This window comes from Rhipicephalus sanguineus, chromosome 9 (assembly GCF_013339695.2).
Source record: "Rhipicephalus sanguineus isolate Rsan-2018 chromosome 9, BIME_Rsan_1.4, whole genome shotgun sequence".
NCBI classification, from domain to species: domain Eukaryota; kingdom Metazoa; phylum Arthropoda; class Arachnida; order Ixodida; family Ixodidae; genus Rhipicephalus; species Rhipicephalus sanguineus.
Window position 1 is genome coordinate 55,209,422 of NC_051184.2, and position 18,930 is coordinate 55,228,351.

The window sequence follows — 18,930 nt, forward strand, 5'->3', positions numbered from 1 at the left end:
GTACTATGCCAGTCTACGAGTTATTTGTCGCGCCAATTACTGTAGCTCAAAACTTGACAAACAAATGTATACCCAGGAAAACCCGAAGAAAGCGAAACCGAAACTGAAAGTAGTGCGGTAGCGCACGTGAGAAGACGCAGATCCAAAATGGCCGCCTTCGCGGTGACCCGTCTTGTGTTGTCGGCGCCAAAAATGCGTTGTAATTTATTATCGAAGGCGGTAAAACCAGCGCGACGGCTGTGTTCGGTGCAGGTCGATGTCGCCGACGCGTCGAAACGGAGGCCAGCGCTGACGGAAGAATATGTGAGCGCTCACTTCGAAGGTTCCGACACCGAGACCCTCACCGAGGTGACCCAGAGCATGACCGTCTACGATGATTTTGTGACGCCGGAAGAAGAGAGCACGCTGTTCGCCGAAATCGAGCCGCAGTACAAGAGGTTGCGGTACGAAAGCAGCCACTGGGACGATGTTAGTAGAATCGTCACCGGGTTTATCCATTTCTAGTCCTTTCACAACGGTGTGCAGTGACCACGTCGTTTACAGCGGCTAGAAGTGCAGCATTTTGCTTGCCGGGTCGTTTTAAGCTGGCACTGTGAATGTATGCGAAACACTGTTCTTGCTAAATCGTCTTCGTGTATTTTTCATGATCTTTTATGCAACGAAGTTGCTTAGATTGTAGTAGAAGCCGCCTCGAAGCCGTTGGAAGGGATGGCTGTTCGTTTTCGAAGGGATAATCGCGGACCGTGCCTGCTTATTTGCCGTTTGTGCCATTGTAATCGCATTCTGCAGAATGCACTGCTGTGCAAGAAACCACGATTGAAAACTGGAGATTGAGCTTACATAATTTGAGTTGTACTTCTTGGTGTGACGTACTATACACATTTGCCTCGTTTTCATGCATGCAGCAATTACATTTAGTAGCTGTAAGCTTTTGCCTAGATGCGAATGTTTGTCGTGACATTATGTGGTAGTTGGTGTAGTTCGTTTATTAAGTCACGCTTTGCATTCGCAGGCAATTCACGGTTACCGGGAGATTGAGCGCACAACCTGGTCCCCTCCGTGTGAAGCCATATTGGGACGAATCAGGGCGCTCGCGTTCACTCCTGAAGTGAACCAAATACAACATGTTCACTGTCTCGACCTTCTCGAAGACGGCCACATCAAGCCACACGTGGACAGCGTTCGGGTGAGACATTTCGTGGGGGCTTACATCTGTTAGCGCAGTTCACTTCTAAGCAATTTTCTCGGTGGGCATTCAGAAGATCAATGATGAAGTAGTTCATGGGGTACCGACATCGACACTGCTGTGACGTCAGGCTACAGTGTCAATTCAGGTGACTCCACGCACCAGTGTGGCTAGTTGTGATGACGTCATGTACCAAAACATTCAAAATGGCCGCTTGTTCGTCACCAGTGGAGCGGCCGTGGAAACGTCAGGATATCTTGAGTGAGCACGTGACGAGAAGCTCATACCGTGTGGTGACGTCAGGGTACAGTATGAACCGAAACTAGCTTTTAAGAGTCTATTACAATTAATTTTTCAGGGTGCACTCACACTTACCAGTACCTTTTCTAGGCTCTTGAGGGCTTGGTCTTTAATTTGACCCAAGGAAATGACGACTGAAAATTTTTGTGTCAGTACCCCCTTCAAGTTAAACAAGGAATGTTCATTGTTCATCACTGGAGTCATTTTGACAATTGCTTTCATAGCACCCTAGTCAGTACATTAGCTCCGGTGACATTCTTTGTTCAGTGACTTCTCATCACATTGAATTTCCATCTTACACTGAAATTTTGTCTTGTATGCGTCACGCACGTCACACAGTACCTCAAATCCGCTTCCTGCTGTTCACAGCCTGTTACTTATGCGAAAGCCTTGTTTGTTTCTTTAGCATAACATCCTCGATAGTGGGGGTAGATAAACTTTGCTTGCATTCCAGCTGCTAAAAGATTTAATCGGAAGTTATTTTTATTTCCAGTTCTGTGGCGACACAATAGCAGGGCTGTCTCTCCTATCATCGAGCATCATGAAGCTGGTTCACGAAAAAAAGCCAGACAAGTGGGTTAAAATATTTCTAAGGAGACGGTCCCTATACATAATGAGGTATGTGAAGAGTAATTCTGTTGATCCCTTATGTGGTCGGATGTCGACATAACAAACACAGCTTCGGTTCATTGACTCTCGCAGATCAGTGGGGCCCAAGAGGGCAATTTTGTTTGGTCACATAAGGGCTGTGGCTGCAAGAGATTACACAATTAGTTCACTATCTTCTAAGCAACAGTCAGTAAAAATTCAATCCATGATCGTATTTTCTTTGAATGTGATGCATTTGATGGGACGTTGATAAGCTGAGTAGCCTCTCTCAACGGAAGGAAGGCAGTGTGGACAGTTACAATAGGCATGTTAGTGTTGCATTGGTGTACTTGCACACTTTGTCATAAGTGAACAAATCCTTCCGCTTCCTCCACATCATCATATGAGAGCACGCTTGTCGGATATTTTTTCCGTAGAGACTGTAATCAAAATACGGCATCACATCCGTCTGCATCTCGCAACTTCTTTCTCTTACATTTGAACGAAAGATCCATAGATCTGTTTGTTAATCATTTTGTGTGTTTCTTTTTGTTTGCGGCACTTACAGAGGAGTAGCGAGGTATGACTACACCCACGAAATCCTGGCCAACCAGCATTCTGTGTTCAGGTCCACTCCCGTGCACAAGTCGAGAAGGATATCCGTCATCTGTCGCAACGAGCCCAGCTGACAGTGACGAAAAGGTGTAGTTTATAGTAATGATGCATTCTATTTGAACACTCACTCTGTGGCACTGCAATACAGTGTCCTTTTTTTGTGTGTGTGTGATACGTTGACAGTGATATCCTGATAGACAACTTCAGCCACTGCTGTGACAAATTCGTTTCTGTTGTGACGAATCCCATGATTAAATTTATGAGGACGCATATGACAGTTGTCGCTTGTCATTTCTGTCTTTGTTGTATGGTTGTGAAATGATGCAACACACTTCACTTCTTTCAGGTCCACCATTATGGGGGCGAACACTAAGCCTGTATCTAGCGCAGAGTTGATGACAAATGTTTATAACAGATGGTCTCCAGAGGAAACGTGGATTTCTGTTCCATTAAGGCATGGCACATTTTTTTTTTATTCACATACCCTAAAGACCCTTGATGGCCATTACATTGTGCGGGGGGGGGGGGGTCTTGCAGTGAAGACAGGGGTGTTTTCAGTGAATAAAATGTACACTCGTTAACAGGAACATCAATAAAGCAGATAATAAATACAGCACTCTCCACATTCTACTTTAGTGGAACACTGTAGGTCTCAAAAGCTACTAGAGGCTTAAATTTGCAACTAAGGGCTATGTGCCTTGTCTAAATGGGAATTCAGCTTTTTTTTTTGCAAAGCTCATGTCTTGTAAACTTTGATGCTGCTGATCAAGTAATCTTCCTGGATGCACTTCACAGGGCACGAAACTTGGAAGCTTGTGAACCATTGATTGAGGCAGTCAAGTACGACAACATAGTTTTTCATGACGACTCACTTCTTGAGGCGAGATTCAATCTGCAAGCAGCAGGGTAACTTCCAGCAAAAATAAAGTTCGCTACCAGAACTACTCTATCACATTCTCAAAGAGCACATGCGAGTCTTTGTGTTCTAGTACTTTTTTTTCATGATAACATGTAGATGAGCAGTTTTTACTGAATCGTGACTCGCCAAACATCCTCAATTGAATGGTACCATGAAAAAAAATTGGGTCTTAGTGAAAATATGAACTCGTGATTCTTGGTAGGGGCATATTGGAATAACAAACACGGAGAGCCCAAAAGGCTAAATTCAAGTGACCACTCATCGGCACATTTGTTTGCAGACAGAAGAAAACACAAAGTACCGTGACCAAACAAATAGACAGGAAGTGTGCCTTTCTAAAGTGTAAGCTTTACAAGCTTGTGTGACATACGTGCAAATTAATATATATGATACAAGCAATGAGAGGCCTGTCAGAGATTGTAATTATTCACCTATGTAGAGATTGCTCGTCACAACCATGCACTATATACTTGCAAAGACTATGACAAAAGGAGGAGATGTGACACGAAAGATAATGAAAAGATTTTGGGAAATGGCTGTAAAAGCGGTGCTGTTGTACAGCTGTACTTACCACGTATGCAATAAAGCAAAGCAATAATTTGCGCCTTCGTTTTGCAAAGCAATTGAATGCCTTTTGACACGCTTGTTGCCAAGCCTAGCCTAGCTATCTATAAGGCATGAATTTATTTCATTTTTTTATATCCTTTCTTTTTATTATTATTTCCTTCCCACTCTTCTTTAGTCTGTCAATCCCGTTCCCCATCCCTACACAGAGTACCATGCCAGCGGTATTCAGACACCAGCAAACATCTCTGTTTTTCTAATAAAGTCTCTCTCTCTGTTTTGTGCTCGTGCTTTCGTACTTGCGTGCATCGCTCTTTTACTAGCTGTTTCTTGTACACAAACATACCACAATGCAAAAGAAAAGGCCCCCTTACCAAACAGGGATGACGTCGGTGGGGCACCCACCCCCCGAAATTTTCGCCTGCCAAACACTGCATAAGTGCCCTGTCTCCCCCTCCCCTATGCACTTGCATGTGTGCATGTATTTTTTGGGTGGAAGGGGGGGGGGTGAACCTTTTCCAACCCCCTCTGGCTACGCCTATGACCTAGATAAAATACTTCGAAAGCCGGAAAATACGAGGAAAAAAGGTATAATCAAGGCACCCTAATAAAGAGCTGGTGGCCATGCCATCTTGAAGTTCCCGCCCACCTCGCTGTGACATCATAGATTTTGACAGCCTCTGCTTATGCAGTGCCTTGGTGATAATTTTTAGCAATAACGATTGACTGCACATTTTGTTCTAAGTTAGCCAAAGACTGAAACTGCTTAAGGTTCAAGGTACGCAGAAACAAGTGACGTCACAGTGACGTGCCTGCGGGGTTTCTGCGCAAAATTAGAAAATTCCAGCTTTGGTCAGTTTTCCATTCCCGTCAAGTGCTACCGTGAAATTAAGAAAATAAAGTTTAAAGAAATGCAGAGTTTCGCCAGAATGGCGGTGCACTGATAGCGATATCAATGCACGAAACAAGTGATACTGGTTATGCTGTTTATTAGCCAAAGGCAGTAGTTAATTGTGAATCCAACGCAAAACATAAGAATGAGAAAATAGCAATTGAAGACAGAGCCATCAGTAATAACAGAGAAACCAAGAAAATATACAGGGACCCTTGACAGTCAAATCTTTATTATTGACTTTTATGCTTTAACTAGTAGCTTTGTATCTGAGAATCCTGAAATTGAATTCGTAAATGCATGCTCTAGCGTAGAGATAAATCAATATTGGCGTCGTTAACTGTTACCAATTTTGGTGTCACTTCAAAACGCCCGCCTTGAAATTATCAAAACTAGCATCCAACGGCGGAGGAGCGCCATAAGATCAGGTGCGCTCTGGCTTTGGTGACGATATAGTGAACTAGAATAGTGACTTTTTGAATCGGGGACCTGCGTGAGGAAAAGAATGAGACGACGTGGGTGCTGTGGTTGCAGTTAGGGTGTGACGCACCAGGGACGTTATTATGCCGAAATTTCTGTCTACAATGAAACGACACGCGAGTCGCGACACACCCGCCTGCCCACCACCCACTTCAATGTCGAAAATGTGTTCCCTCAGAACAAAGAAAGCATTTTATTGCGATAGCAATTATATGGACAGTCTCGTCTGAATTTTGCCGTCGCCGTCATGCACCGTATATGTATAAGTATGTATATGTATATATAAAAGCCCCAAAGAAAGATAATTCAGAAAAATGCTTCCGAAGTGCGGAATCGAACCAGGGACAACTTGCTCCGCACCGAGTGGCGCTAACCACTACGCCACGAAACGCAGATCCTCCACGTAGTTAACGGCGAGCGTTATATACACACCTTTTACCGCTGGACGGACTCAGAGACGCTAGGCGCTTATAAGCGTTTCTTCATTAGCAGCGAGATGGCGCTAGGAGCGCGACAGGCGGATTTAAAAGTAGTCGGCGAGCTCGCTCGCTTCTTATATTTGCGCAGAGACAACCTTGCCCTTCCGCTGTCTGCTCGCGCGGTTTTCTCGTGCTGAGGGGAAGAGGGATGTTTCACGCTTTCACCGTGATGTCCGCGCTCATGTTACGGAGCGTACGAAAGTCACTCGAGCTCAAGAGACGCCGCTAAACGAACAAACAGAAGATGAGCGCGAACTATCAAATGTCACAGCTCGACACTTGAAGCACTCTAGTTTCCTTCGCTGCTTTGGCCGCCTTTGCAACAGGAGCGCTGTTCAAACTGAGAGTATCCATTGGCGAGCCTCACTTCGTATAGCTATGGCCACCATAGTATAGCATTACTTTCTTGCTATCGCATTCATTGCTTCGCCCTTGCGGCGAAGCTGTGACTTTTTTTACTTGAAGAGTATTGACACAAATTCTAAATATTTTCGGATTGTCGCTCCAAGTAAAAGCACTGGTTTCGAGTACCCTAATAGGAGTACTGTGATGCCTGGGAATGCATCGAATATACGTGTAATAGCGCTACCTTAACAAGACACTTTCGGTTTAGATATCGGGTGGGCGGCTTCTCAGTGACGTGTCATGGAAGTGTGACGTCATTGGGAGACAGTAACTCGCAACGTACTAGCGGCAGATCCGTCATCTGCTCGGGGCGCACGTAAACAACGATTAGTTAATTGGCGTACAGTGATCCCGACAGTGATTTGTACGATTTAGGCTGCATGCAGGACGCAGAGTTCGCAAACTTGGTGGAACTGTGTTGACTCGTCGCGGTAATGTCCATTGCGGTGTGACTAGCTTGCTGATGTTCAGCGACGAAAACTTTAAAATCAAAGTAAAATATTTTATACGTGTTTTCCGTCTCCAGTGTTTGTAGAGCGTTAACATTGCAGACCAAGGAAACGAAAAACGTTCCTTTTACGATGTCTCAAAATCGTGTCAGTACTCCTTTAAAACGCCGCTGGTGTAAGCGGCCAGAACCACCTTGATAGCAGTCCGACAACAGAGTGAGAGGAACAAAAGACCCCGTTGGGCACCAGCCGTGGTATTGTTAGTATTGTGCTCGCACTGCAAACTTGTCTGTGACGTCGAGAATACTCGCTCAACGTCACAGAGGGACCCCTCTCTGCGTCGCACTAGTGGCGATGTCGCGAGGTCCTGCCAACTCAGATGAGCACTCAGGCTAATTGCTTTAAAACCAATATTATAAAACATCTTAAGCGCAACGTTCGCAACTAATAATCGGTCAGAAGTGGCCACGTATGTAGGAGAGTGGAAGAACACCAACATCTCGAGTTTGCAATTTTGTGGTCTTAATAGTGGAAACGGGGCGGGCTGCAGAGGTCACCTGTGCTCTTGTTGTTGTGGCCGCATTGCCTGGCTCGTACGTACGAGGGGCATTGACCGCACTGGAGCCAATGGAAATTGCACACAACGAAATGATTAAGGACACCGGTGTTTGTGCATTATTGGTTGGTCAGTCATGCCTCCACGAATGGCTCGTACTCAGTGTGAGAGATTGACCAAGAATCGAGTAAGAAACATAGTTAGTCTATAAAGTGAAACAAAGAAACAATGAAGAAGAATTCGGGTATATGGCGACAAGTAAAATAATACGAAGGTTTAAGATTTTACCTAAAAAATCGTACTGATTTGGATACGAGTTTCTCAACAACCGCGCAGCAATTCCCGTGGCGACGGGCTACCAGGGAACACTCCTAAACACAACATCCCTAATTACAACGTAAATGTATACTGTGAAATGACCCTGTTAAAAGTATTTATCCCTTTAATGAGGAGGAGCGGTGACACGATAAACAGAAGTGACCTATCTCCTCATTATAATCACAAAATGAGCACAATGTGTGCCAGACCAGCACCTTCAATTGGTGCAGAAAATAGTGTAAAACAAGAAAGACGGAAGTAGATGACAAGGATGTGATAGAGAATCCCAACTCTAAATCTACATGCATCGAGCTGGTCTGGCGATTTCTTCTCTGCGTTCCTTTGGTAATGAGGTAGAAGCAATCGAACACTTCTTGCTGGCACGAAATACCGACCTTTTCCCACCGTACACGCCGAACCATTGAAATTACACTCTAAGAAAGAAAAGGTGTCCTTTGCCTCTTCTTTGCTACAAATGTGACTCTCCCATGTATAACTCTCTTTTGAGAGGCACGCTGACTCTTTTTAGGAGAGTCGTAGGATGTGTGACTCTTAAAAAGGCACGCTAACTCTCTTCTGGAGAGTCGTGCGTCCTGATACTCTCCCAAAGAGAGTCACAGTGACTCTATAAAGGGAGTTATATACGGGAGAGTCACATGTGTATCAAAGAAGAGTTAAAAGACAGCTTTTTTTTTAGAGTGTGTAATGCGGCAACTTGGTCTGCCAGTTTCTTCGACCGCGCTGTTTTCATTTGGGGCTTCTGTGCTGGGACACTCAGGCGGGAACATACGCAGTGCTGTAGAGAAATTCATATGCGAGTCAAATCGATTTCATATATCTACATCAATTGCTGATAATTTTCGGTTTGCGGTCTTTTGTCATGATAACGTTTTGGTTGTTTGTTTGCTTTGAAGCTTACGCAACATATGGTTTATTTATCAGTCTAAAATTGGGATTCATTAAGAGCAACTCTTTCTAGTTGATGCCGTAAAGTAGTATTTGAACAAAAAAAAAAAAATTAAGAGCTTATGATTCGCCCGACTCTTCGCCGATCCCCCTGATTGGGTGTGTGCAAATCATCCCAGGAACATCACCACTATCATCATCACAATCAGACCGGAAACAGCAAATATTAGTGCCCGCTCTAGTAAATACACTTTATGCAGATAGCGCGCTCTGCAAGCAGTTTTCCAGGGGCAAAAATGTACTCGCTGTATTGGTGCGCCTTGTAGCTTTTCGCATCTTTCTCACATTTCCTTGCGTGGGTCGATTGGTTTTGGTACACACACCGAGTAGAGGACGACGAAGGCGTTTCAAGCATGGCTCTGCAGCAGGGCTTCAGGGCGGCGAAAAATTTCAAGCGCCTGGCTTGCGGCATAAGGTAAGAGCGCGCTCCGCTGTGTCCCGCTTGTTCTTTTCACCTGTCCCGCCTTTGGCGCTGTTTCACCACCGTTGTTAGACCAACTAACTGGGCTAAAGACCGTTGTTAATATTTCAAGTCTATAGCTGCATTCCTTATTATACTTATGCATAATATAGTCCAGTCGGGCTCAGTTTGACTTGCAACACGGGAGCGCGTGGCGCCTCACGAGTTCGAAGATTGCGCATGGCTTCTAATTCGCCCTCGTTTCACAACTAAATGTTTTCTCATTTGGTGTCATCCCCGAATGAGAGAATAGCGTTTATTTGAATATAACGGCTAGTGGAAGCCATTGATGACCTTGTAGCTCGTGAGGCCCACGCGCTCCTGTGTTGCAAGTCGTATAGAGCGCGTCTCTACATGTTCAGATCGTAATGTAGCCACTGATAGGCGTACTCAGGATTCTCCATTAGGAGGAGCAAAGTTTCACCCCTTTAGATGATTAGAAGGGGCTATGGCTCCTCATGATGCCTCCCCCCCCCCCCCCCCCCGTGCGCACGCCTATGTAGTGAATAATTGGAGCTGCCTAAGGCTTGCGGTTCTAGATAGGGCGAAGGGGGGCGGGTGAAATTCGCAGGGGGACGGGGGGGGATCACGTGTTCCCCCCTTTTCTCGCATTTCGTTAACAGAGCGAACTCTGGCCTCTGGGACCATTTAGCTAGCATTCAGAAACCATGTTAGGATGCTTAGTATACGTAAGAGTGCTTAGTCAGTGCATGAACTTGTCTAAACTTCATGACTGTGGTTTGTGTGGAAGCGTATATGGAATCGCATCATTCATGACGCGAAATTTTGTTCAAATTGCTCTGTATATCCGCGAAGTCGCAACAAAACCGGTCGAATGCAGCAGGAGAAAGCCTACATATATAGGCAAGTTCGCGTACTAATCGAAATTCGCACACTCGGCATGAAACGCCATGTGGCAGTTGCGGTCGGCGCGCCACGGTTCATCCGAATTAATATTGTAGACAGCTTCGCACGTCATGACACCATTGTACTTTATATATGATTTGTAACTTTTTTTTTCTTCGAGTACGTTTCGTACCTGAACGAAATCGCTCGAACCGCGCACAGTTTCATTGGTTCGCATGACGTTGTAGTGTAAGAGGGCGTGCCACTCGGACCCATCGTATGTGCAGCGGTAATTCCATACTGACAGCGGAAAAAAAAAACTTCTACATTTGGTCAGTATAGCGTGTATAGTATTCTCTCTGTGCGACGAGCGATTCCCTCAGCTTCAGAAGCGTAGCCAGAAATTTTTTTCGGGGCGGGGGGGGTTAAACCATCCTTTTTTTATGTTCGTGCGTGCGTTTGTAGGTGTGCGTGTATATATACACATGCAAAATAGAAAAATTTCGGGGGAAGGGGTTCACCCCCCCCCCCCATGGCTACGCCCCTGCTCAGCTTCTATTAAACTTAAAGGTGTCCTGAACCACTTGTCTAACTAATCATCGAATTACCTGACAGTATTGGAGTTATCCTCACGAATCGATTGCCGCGAAAATTTCTCGAATCCGTCAAGAACGAGCGGAGTTACAGGAATATGTCACGCGCTTTAACCACTTTCTCTCTTCTCTCGTCCCGACGAGCGTGCTGGAGGCTACGCAGGGAGGGATGACGCGGAGGAAAGACGTTACGTCACCGCGCATCATGACCTTGAGCGTGCGTGATGAGACGTGAACGCTCTTTCCCGTGGTGATTCATGTGCGCGAGTGTGGCTCACTGTGTAATGTTAGCAGACCATGGAGCGCCGACACACGGCAGCACCTTGTGTAAATAACCTTAACGTTTGGTTATGTTATCTAAACTGTGTTTAATTTATTGGTCACACATATTGCTTACTGATGCTGTTGCCTTTTGATTTTTGAAACCCTGTGTATTGAAATTTCAAGTTTTTTCAAGTATTTTACATGTCTTACATTAGCGTTTGTTTATGTCCTCTACAGTTTGATTTGTCAGGCACATATATGCTTTATTGATTTCATTACCTGGGCAAATTTTCGCTCAGTTATGTTTTCCTGTACACACGTTTTGCGTGTAGAAACTCATTTATGCTTACTTTCTTATTGACTATTTACTTTACACTGAGCACTGTGTCATTTTTGGTGGGTTTTGGGTTTACAGGGGGCAGGCGCTTTGTCAGGTTTTTATGCCTTTTCGCCGGTCCCCTAGGCAAATTGTACCTTTCTTTTTTTTTTGCTTTTGCCTGAAATAAAGTTCAAGTTCAACTTCAAGAAGCGCATCTGATCCAAACGCCGCTCATGATTTATGTCTGCTATTGGCTCTTGGGCAATAGTATGTTCTGTGTTGTTCGACGTCAAACAGTAGGTGCCGGCAGCTCCGAAGAGGGTGAGCACAGGCTACTGTATGAAAAGAGGGCACCTAAGATAACAGACAGATTTAGTTGGGCGTCCGTACGTTGTTGCGGACGCTCAACTAAATCTGTCCAATGGCAACTTCGCGTCCCGCTTCTAAACTCTCCGGGCCGCGCACGAATGCGAAATTTGGCTGAGCTGTTCATAGCAGTGTCTGCTATCAGCAGCATGCGTTTTCCCACCAAGCCCGAGGGCTGGTTCATGACGCCGTTAAATTATAATTTCTCTGGATATATTTATTTCTCTGACTTCTTACTTTTGTTTCTTTCTCAGCCATCTGCGGATGAAATCTTATTTTCCAGATGGCTGGGAAGGTGCCGCAGGCAAGGTAAGTGACGTAAGCGCTCATTATGAGAACCTGCCAGAAATAACTCACTCACTCACTCACTCACTCACTCACTCACTCACTCACTCACTCACTCACTCACTCACTCACTCACTCACTCACTCACTCACTCACTCACTCACTCACTCACTCACTCACTCACTCACTCACTCACTCACTCACTCACTCACTCACTCACTCACTCACTCACTCACTCACTCACTCACTCACTCACTCACTCACTCACTCACTCAATGAATGAATGAGTGAACGAATGACATAAACAAAATTACAAAGAAACAAAAACAGTTCGTTTCATAGAACTAGGATGTATAGTGTACTGGTACCTTTTTTATGTGGACAGTCTATGTGTGTACGTGCCTTTGTCACCCGCAGTGTAAATCTAATGGAACTCGGCAGAAACTAAAAAAAAAAAGATTATTTGTTGCTATTTTTGGTGAGTCGTGACTTGCCTCATATAATATAAATCTTTTTAAAGAAACACGTTAAATCTCTTTAGGATAGCTGCGCCTCCCACAACTCTCAGAAGAGAATATAATGATCGCCAAAGGAGAGTTTACACGTATCTTTAAAGAGTGCTATATATGTGGCAAGTCGGGACTCACCAAAAATAGTGAAAGGACTCTTTAGATGCGAAGCAGCTTATGGCGGAGTTCAATCCGGTGTTGTGCGGCGTGACCACCCTTACTGCACATGCGCAAACCCTCTCCACTCCCACTCCCCCTCTCGCGCGCCTCATTCTCTCCTGCGACGAGTAGGCAGCAGCGACGCCTCCGGCGTCTCGACGTGGCACGAGCGGCTGATGGCCGCCTCTGCTTCTGTGGCTCTAGACGCGGGGCGCTCGTGCTCTCCTTCTCTCTCTGAAGAATCCCACGACGACACCAATGGCATGGACTGCAGAGAGGCAGACAGACGCACATGATCTTTGCTGGAGTCGAATACCTCGGACGCCGGCATTTCCACGCAGCGGGAGCTGGATGGAGACTGGAAGACAGTGCTGATTTTACACGAGAAGAAGGCACAGGCTCGAGAATGCAAGAAAAAAAAATTACACCATCTCTCACTCAAGCTAACCCCCCACCCCCCGCTGCTTTGCATGCACACATGGTTCCCTTTAGCGGGAGATGGTGTTATTTCGCTCTCTCTCTTCTGCCAATTTGCTGCTGCTCGAGTCGGTGACATTTTCGTGGTTTTTGCTAGCAAGCATCCTCGTAGCATCAGAGTCCTCTCTAGTTAATGTTAGGAAACAATATATGGCTGAAGGTTTGCTGAACTTCGTCTTGCGACAAAGCGGATGCACGCCACACGGAGCCAAATGGAGCCGAGAGAATGAAGTTTAGACAAATACATGTACTACCCATAATTTCCATGCTGGCCGAAGCGTCATGCGTTGCAGCTCTCATAGACACTAGCGCCAGTTTTCCCTCTGGTGTATTATTAGGAAACTCTATGGTTCTACCACACAGGTCAAAAGCGACGATGAAAAAGGGGGGTCACGTGCCGCTTAAAACGTGGTACGTATTTGTATAACGTATATGGTTAGCAGACTGCCAAACGGCAGAGTGCTGCACATCGCGAACACAGGGCAAACGAAAGAAACCACAAAACACATAACTACAGGAGTCTTTGTCCACTGTTATTGTTCCCAGCATTCTAATTGGGGGTTCGGATGCGGGCTAGTTGGTACTTCATGATAAAGTTTGGTTGTAGCACCAAGTAACAACGTTATGAAAGTAAGAAATACAGGGAAGAGGCGCTTTATTAAGGCGAAAGCCTTAGATCCCTCATCAAACGCGAAGAGTGACCGTTGGCGTCGACACGAAGTGATGCAAAAATAAAAAAACATCTCACGACGTCATTATGCGGTGTCATCACGACGTCACAGTGAGGGAAATGTTGGGACGTCACTATGACGTCACATTACGTGAAGTCGTATGATGACGTCACAGATGACACTGTCGCTTGGTCAAAGGTGGGCCGGTTCTGGATGCACTGCAAGAACCACGTGATGTGCAGAAAGCTTTCGGGGGCTTTCGCCTTCGAGTCGTCTTAAGTGAATGCGTAAGGAATTGTGTGACTTTTTTTCACGCTCAAGTTAAATATATAGCTGCGAGAAACACCACGCGTTACCGGACACAGTCTCCTGTTTGCTGTCTTTCTTACTTTCATGGCGTTGTTACTTGGCGTGACAGCCAAATTTCGACAACATTACGCTGTTTGAGTAGGTATACAGCCACCATCTCAAATGAACACGCTACTAATCGGAAGCTAAGGTGGCTCCTGTGAGGATGATGATTAATATAGCGTTTGCAACCGACCAACGCGCAGGGCGGGGGCGCTGGTGGAAGTATCCGGGAGGCCGGCGGCACCTTCGCCAAGATGGAGCGGGCTCGCGAAGAAGAGTACTTCCTACGAACGGTGAGTGGCCCACAAAGTACGCAGTGGTGGCGTAACTACCAGAGCCGTCTTCCGCATACCATATACGGTATTTGCTCTGCGCTGTAGCCGCTCAGTGAGTCACTGCAACAACGCAGCGCCGTAGTCGTGACTTCAGCTTCAGCGTCCATCAATTCACGAGCAGTGGTGTCATTGCACTTATCCGGAAGCTTAAAAGGTTCATGAACCACTTTTCCAAGTAATCATCGAAGTACCTCATCATCGGAGTTTATTACCCCGAATCCGTCTAGAACGAGCGGAGTTACAGGGTCTCGTTTTGCTACAGTGCATGCTCAGTTTTGAGCCTGAAGGAAACAGAAAATAGCAAAGAAAGAAATGACAGACAGCAGGATGAGCGCTAACCTGTCGCGCTCATCCCGTTGCCTGTCTTTGTTGCTCGTTCTATTCATATTGTTGTTGCTCATTCTGCTTATCCTGTTGCCTTCTTTGCTACTGTTTCTTTCTTTCAGGCTCAAACTGATCTGCGCTATAGCAAAATGAGATTATGACGCACCAAATTGCCAAATCTGCGGTACTTGTCAAGGAGTTAGAGCGGTTTGTCGCGCGCTTTCAGCGCTTTCTCTTTTCTCTCGTCCCGACGAGAGCGCTGGAAGCCAAGCAGGGAGGGATGTCACGGGGCAAAGGCGTTACGTCACCGTTGCGTCATGACCTTGAGCGCGCGTGATGTAACGCGATAGCTCTCTCCCTTTGTTATTTCTGTGCACGAGTGTGGCTCACTGTGTAACGTTAGCAGACTACAGAGCGCTGCCCCGGCACGTGTAAGCACCCCGTGGCAGGAAGCGCATCTGATCCAAACGCCGCACTTGATTTATGTCGGATATTGGCCAATTACGAGCTACCCACTTTTCGACGTCAAACGGCGGGCGCCGGCCGCTCCGAAGCGAGCCAGGACGGGCGTGTGAAAAGAGGGCGCCTGAGAAAATGGCAACCCCGCGCTCCGCTTACAAGTTCTCTTTGCCGCTCACGACTGCAAGATTTGCCCTAGATGTTCATACAGCAGTGTCTGCGATCCGCAGGATGTGTTTTATCGCCAAGTCCGAGGAGTAGTTCACGACCCCTTTATTCTCTCGGAAATTCGGTGCGCACATGCGAGCCTGACAAAGCGCAGTAGAATTTCCCTTTAATCCTAACGTTCATGCATTCCTAGCGCTCATGCATCCTTTTCTTGTCTCGCTGTGACGCAGCAAAAGGGACAGTTCAAGATGCTCCGGGACCACATCCAGAAAGAGATCACGGAACGCGAGCTGCTGGTCAGGGAGCTGCAGAAACAGATCGAAAGGAACAAGAAGATCATCGAAGACCTGAAGCAGCAGCACCACCAGTGAACTGCTTCGGAACCAACTCCGCTTGGTGAACCCAAAGACCTCCTGGATCACCACTGAAACGTCATTTCATCTGAACCCCCCCCCCTCCTCCCCCTATTTGGCTGCTAACCCTAGGAGAGGATATGAGTCGAAGGAAGTACGAAACGCCTTCGCATGCTTCTGTGATGAAGTAAAATTGACACACTGCTTGCAACAACTTTTTCGTGAGGATGTTTTTCTTTTACGTTCGATAGCATGTCTTGGCAACAATATGTTGCTTTCGGCTAGTTGGCCCCATCTTTAAAGGGTACTTGAAAAGCGCAAACAACTAAAAAGTCACAGTTTCGCCTCAAGGGCGAAGCAATGAATGCGATAGCAAGAAATTGGAATGTCACAGGAAGAACGGCAAGCAGCTAGAAACTTGCTGTGGGCTGCTCAAGCACAAAGGACGCAGGAAAAGAAGACATACAAGGCGAGTGCGAACTAACAACTGTCACAGCTCGACAATTGCAGCGCGCTGCTCAAACACAAAAAAGGATGCACTAGAAGAACGCACAGGTATACACAAGACAAGCGCGATGTGTCACAGTTATTACTTCAACTAGCCCCTACTTTGGCTCTTCTAGCTAGCAGCTCACTCCTTTCGCAAACTCGGCCACCGCAGCGAGCAAAGTGACCTTCGTGCGGTCTATACACCAGAGCACGCCTGTCTCGCACCCAGGCTGCTGGCGAGCCGAGCGGATACTCTCGCACCCAGACGCCGGGCTGACCGGGGCTGCCAAGGCGCGCGGGCTGCACCAAGTAAACAGGGCAAGCTGCAGTTCTGAGGCTTTAAAGTGCGAAAAAGTACCCGTTCACGCCGCTTCAGCGTATAAGAGCTCGTGCGGGCATTACTGCGTCGTCTTTGGATGCCAAAACAAGCTGCGCAACAAGAGGATATTAGCGTTTTCTGCGACGATTACGACGCGCCACGGAAAAAGTGCCGGTGCGGTGTTTTCAGCTTCGCCGCGAGTGGATAACTGTGATTCAAGCAAAAAAACTAGGAGCCGAGTGAAAATGCGCGAGTAAGTACACTAACAGCGTGTATTCTGCAGTGTGATGCCCACCTATTTCATTTTGCGAACCTAATTTGCGTGGCACGCAGCTGGGTTGAAGGCAGGCGTGAGCTTTGTGTGGGGGTGCACTTCATACCTTTGAGCGTTTCCTTTGACGAAAATCTGGTGCAAGGTAGTGCTTTCAAGCACAAGCAATCAGCATGCTTTGCCACTTTCAACGTAGTATAAAGCTTTAATGTTTTTGATGGCATCCACGCCTTCGAGATTTCGTCTTCAAAAGGTAATAAATAGCACGGTGCTCCTCAACAGCTGGCCAGAATTTCGTGCTTTCATTTCAGTGTTTGATGTCCCCAAACTTATTTGGACATGAGGCATCCAGCTGCACATAATACATATATTGGCACATAAGTAAACAGTACTCGCGCCAGTGTCCTTTACGTCGCAGGCGTAGCTAACCGGCTTAACTAAGAGTAGCACAGTTTCGCTTGTAAAGCACCATCGTTACAAGAATAAAATAGCGCTGGTAGCTTCCAAAAGGGATCGCTGAACAATACTTCAGGTTATACTCTCTGATAGCACGCTTTTGTGAGCAAGACGCATTAGTGTAAGAGCGCCCGTGAAACAAAAATTACGTTCCGCGAAACTACCCTTAAAGCGTACTCTAATTATTACGCGATGCATGCTGAAATGATGAGCTTTCACAAAACTTTGTGCACAACTTGTAATATGGGGCAAAAAAACATCGTTTCACTCTTTCGCGAGCTGCACTGCAATTACGATTCGCGCGTACTACAGCGAGAACGTTTTTTTAACAAATGTAACAGCGTACGTATCTGACGAGGTTGCTTCCGCAGCCCACTCAGTACGTACTGTATACATTGTGGACTTGCATGAGGAAGATGTTCTTGATGTTCCAATAAAATCAGCGAAAATGTCCAGGCTAGAAAAGACGCGAAACACGCTCTCCGACGGGCTGAGTTTCGGAAGTTTCACGTTTGCTCTGTGTAGCGTCTGCTGGCGTGGCAGCCCGCGCGTGTTGTTTCGTCGTGTGTGCGATAGATGGCGCGACGCGCGATCTATCGCACAAATAAATAATGGGGGGGGGGGGGGGGGGAATAAGGTCATTCTGCCTTAAGAGGCAGAGAGATAGACCGTGAATTTATAAATATTTTTGGTATAATAAGATAGATTTAATCAAGGTAGACAAGGTATTAGGCCAGCATGAAACAAGGAAGTTTTTCCTTTTTCTTCGAGCATGGTGGCAGACATGTCACCGCCCCGTTATAAAGGGGACGCTCATAGCATCCATCCATCCATCCATATGGCGATGCGCACGGAATTCGCTGTGTTCTGGTCTATAGCGTCAACGCAATCTTTGCGGTGAAAGCACAAGACGTACAAAGCTCCCCCTCAAGAGATAATCGCGCGAGCATGGTCGACCATGCGCTGTCTGTCAAAGTACAAGTCGGAGGCACACATCCCAACTCCGGCGACGCAGGCAAAACCATATATATAGCATAGCCAACAGTAGCATGCGCACGCTCGCGCGCAGCTCGCGCGAAAGAGGTCTTCCTCTTGTCCTTCGAGCGCCTTGATGATGATATTAACGCAGTCAAAACCACATATAGCATAGCCAACTGTAGCATGCACACGCTCGCGCGAAAGAGAAGTCTTCTTCCTTGTTCTTCAAGCGCCTTGGTGCTGATAATAACGCAGGCGAAACCACATATAGCATAGCCAACCGTAGCATGCGGCGCTCGCTCCACGCCGGCGCGTGCTCTAGTTTGATAGGAGACCGCAAGAGGGCCACAACTGCGCGCTTCCTCTCTCTTTCGACAGTCGTCAGTCAGTGCGCTTCGATACTAATAACATGAACGAAGAAGACAAGGCGGCGGAGCGGATGGCTCGCAAGGCAGCAGCAGCGCGGGCTCGCCGCCAAGACCCTGCGGTGAGAGCTCGCGAGGCCGCAGAGAGACGTCAGCGTCGTGCGGACTCCGAGATACAAGCCCGCGAAGCCGAAGCAGCGCGGAAGCGGCGGCAACAGAACCTCGAAGAGGTACGGGCGTGGGATGCAGCGGCCAAGCACCGAAAGCGGTCGCTACCTAAAGTTGGTGGCGCCGACGCGCGCTTCAAGCGCGATTTTCCTGGACCACACATTCGGCCACAGCTGCAAGGTCTGCGACCGCTTGTGGTTCGACAAGAACCTGACCACAATCGCTACT

At 46.9% G+C, this 18,930-nt stretch overlaps 2 protein-coding genes across 2 annotated transcripts; both read left to right on the forward strand.

Annotated features, from left to right (window-relative positions):
• Window positions 1–122: 122 nt before the first annotated feature.
• LOC119405197 (alpha-ketoglutarate-dependent dioxygenase alkB homolog 7, mitochondrial) lies at window positions 123–2,977 on the forward strand. Its single transcript, XM_037672013.2, has 4 exons — window positions 123–468; window positions 1,013–1,186; window positions 1,980–2,104; window positions 2,643–2,977. Exons 1-4 carry the CDS (start codon window positions 148–150, stop codon window positions 2,761–2,763), a joined length of 741 nt encoding a protein of 246 aa, XP_037527941.1. The 5' UTR covers window positions 123–147; the 3' UTR covers window positions 2,764–2,977.
• Window positions 2,978–9,070: 6,093 nt separating this feature from the next.
• Window positions 9,071–15,757, forward strand: LOC119405198 (ATPase inhibitor mai-2, mitochondrial-like). The gene is made up of 4 exons (XM_049419433.1): window positions 9,071–9,132; window positions 11,820–11,874; window positions 14,197–14,310; window positions 15,534–15,757. The coding sequence occupies exons 1-4, from the start codon at window positions 9,071–9,073 to the stop codon at window positions 15,672–15,674; spliced, it is 372 nt and encodes a 123-aa protein (XP_049275390.1). The 3' UTR covers window positions 15,675–15,757.
• Window positions 15,758–18,930: the final 3,173 nt, after the last annotated feature.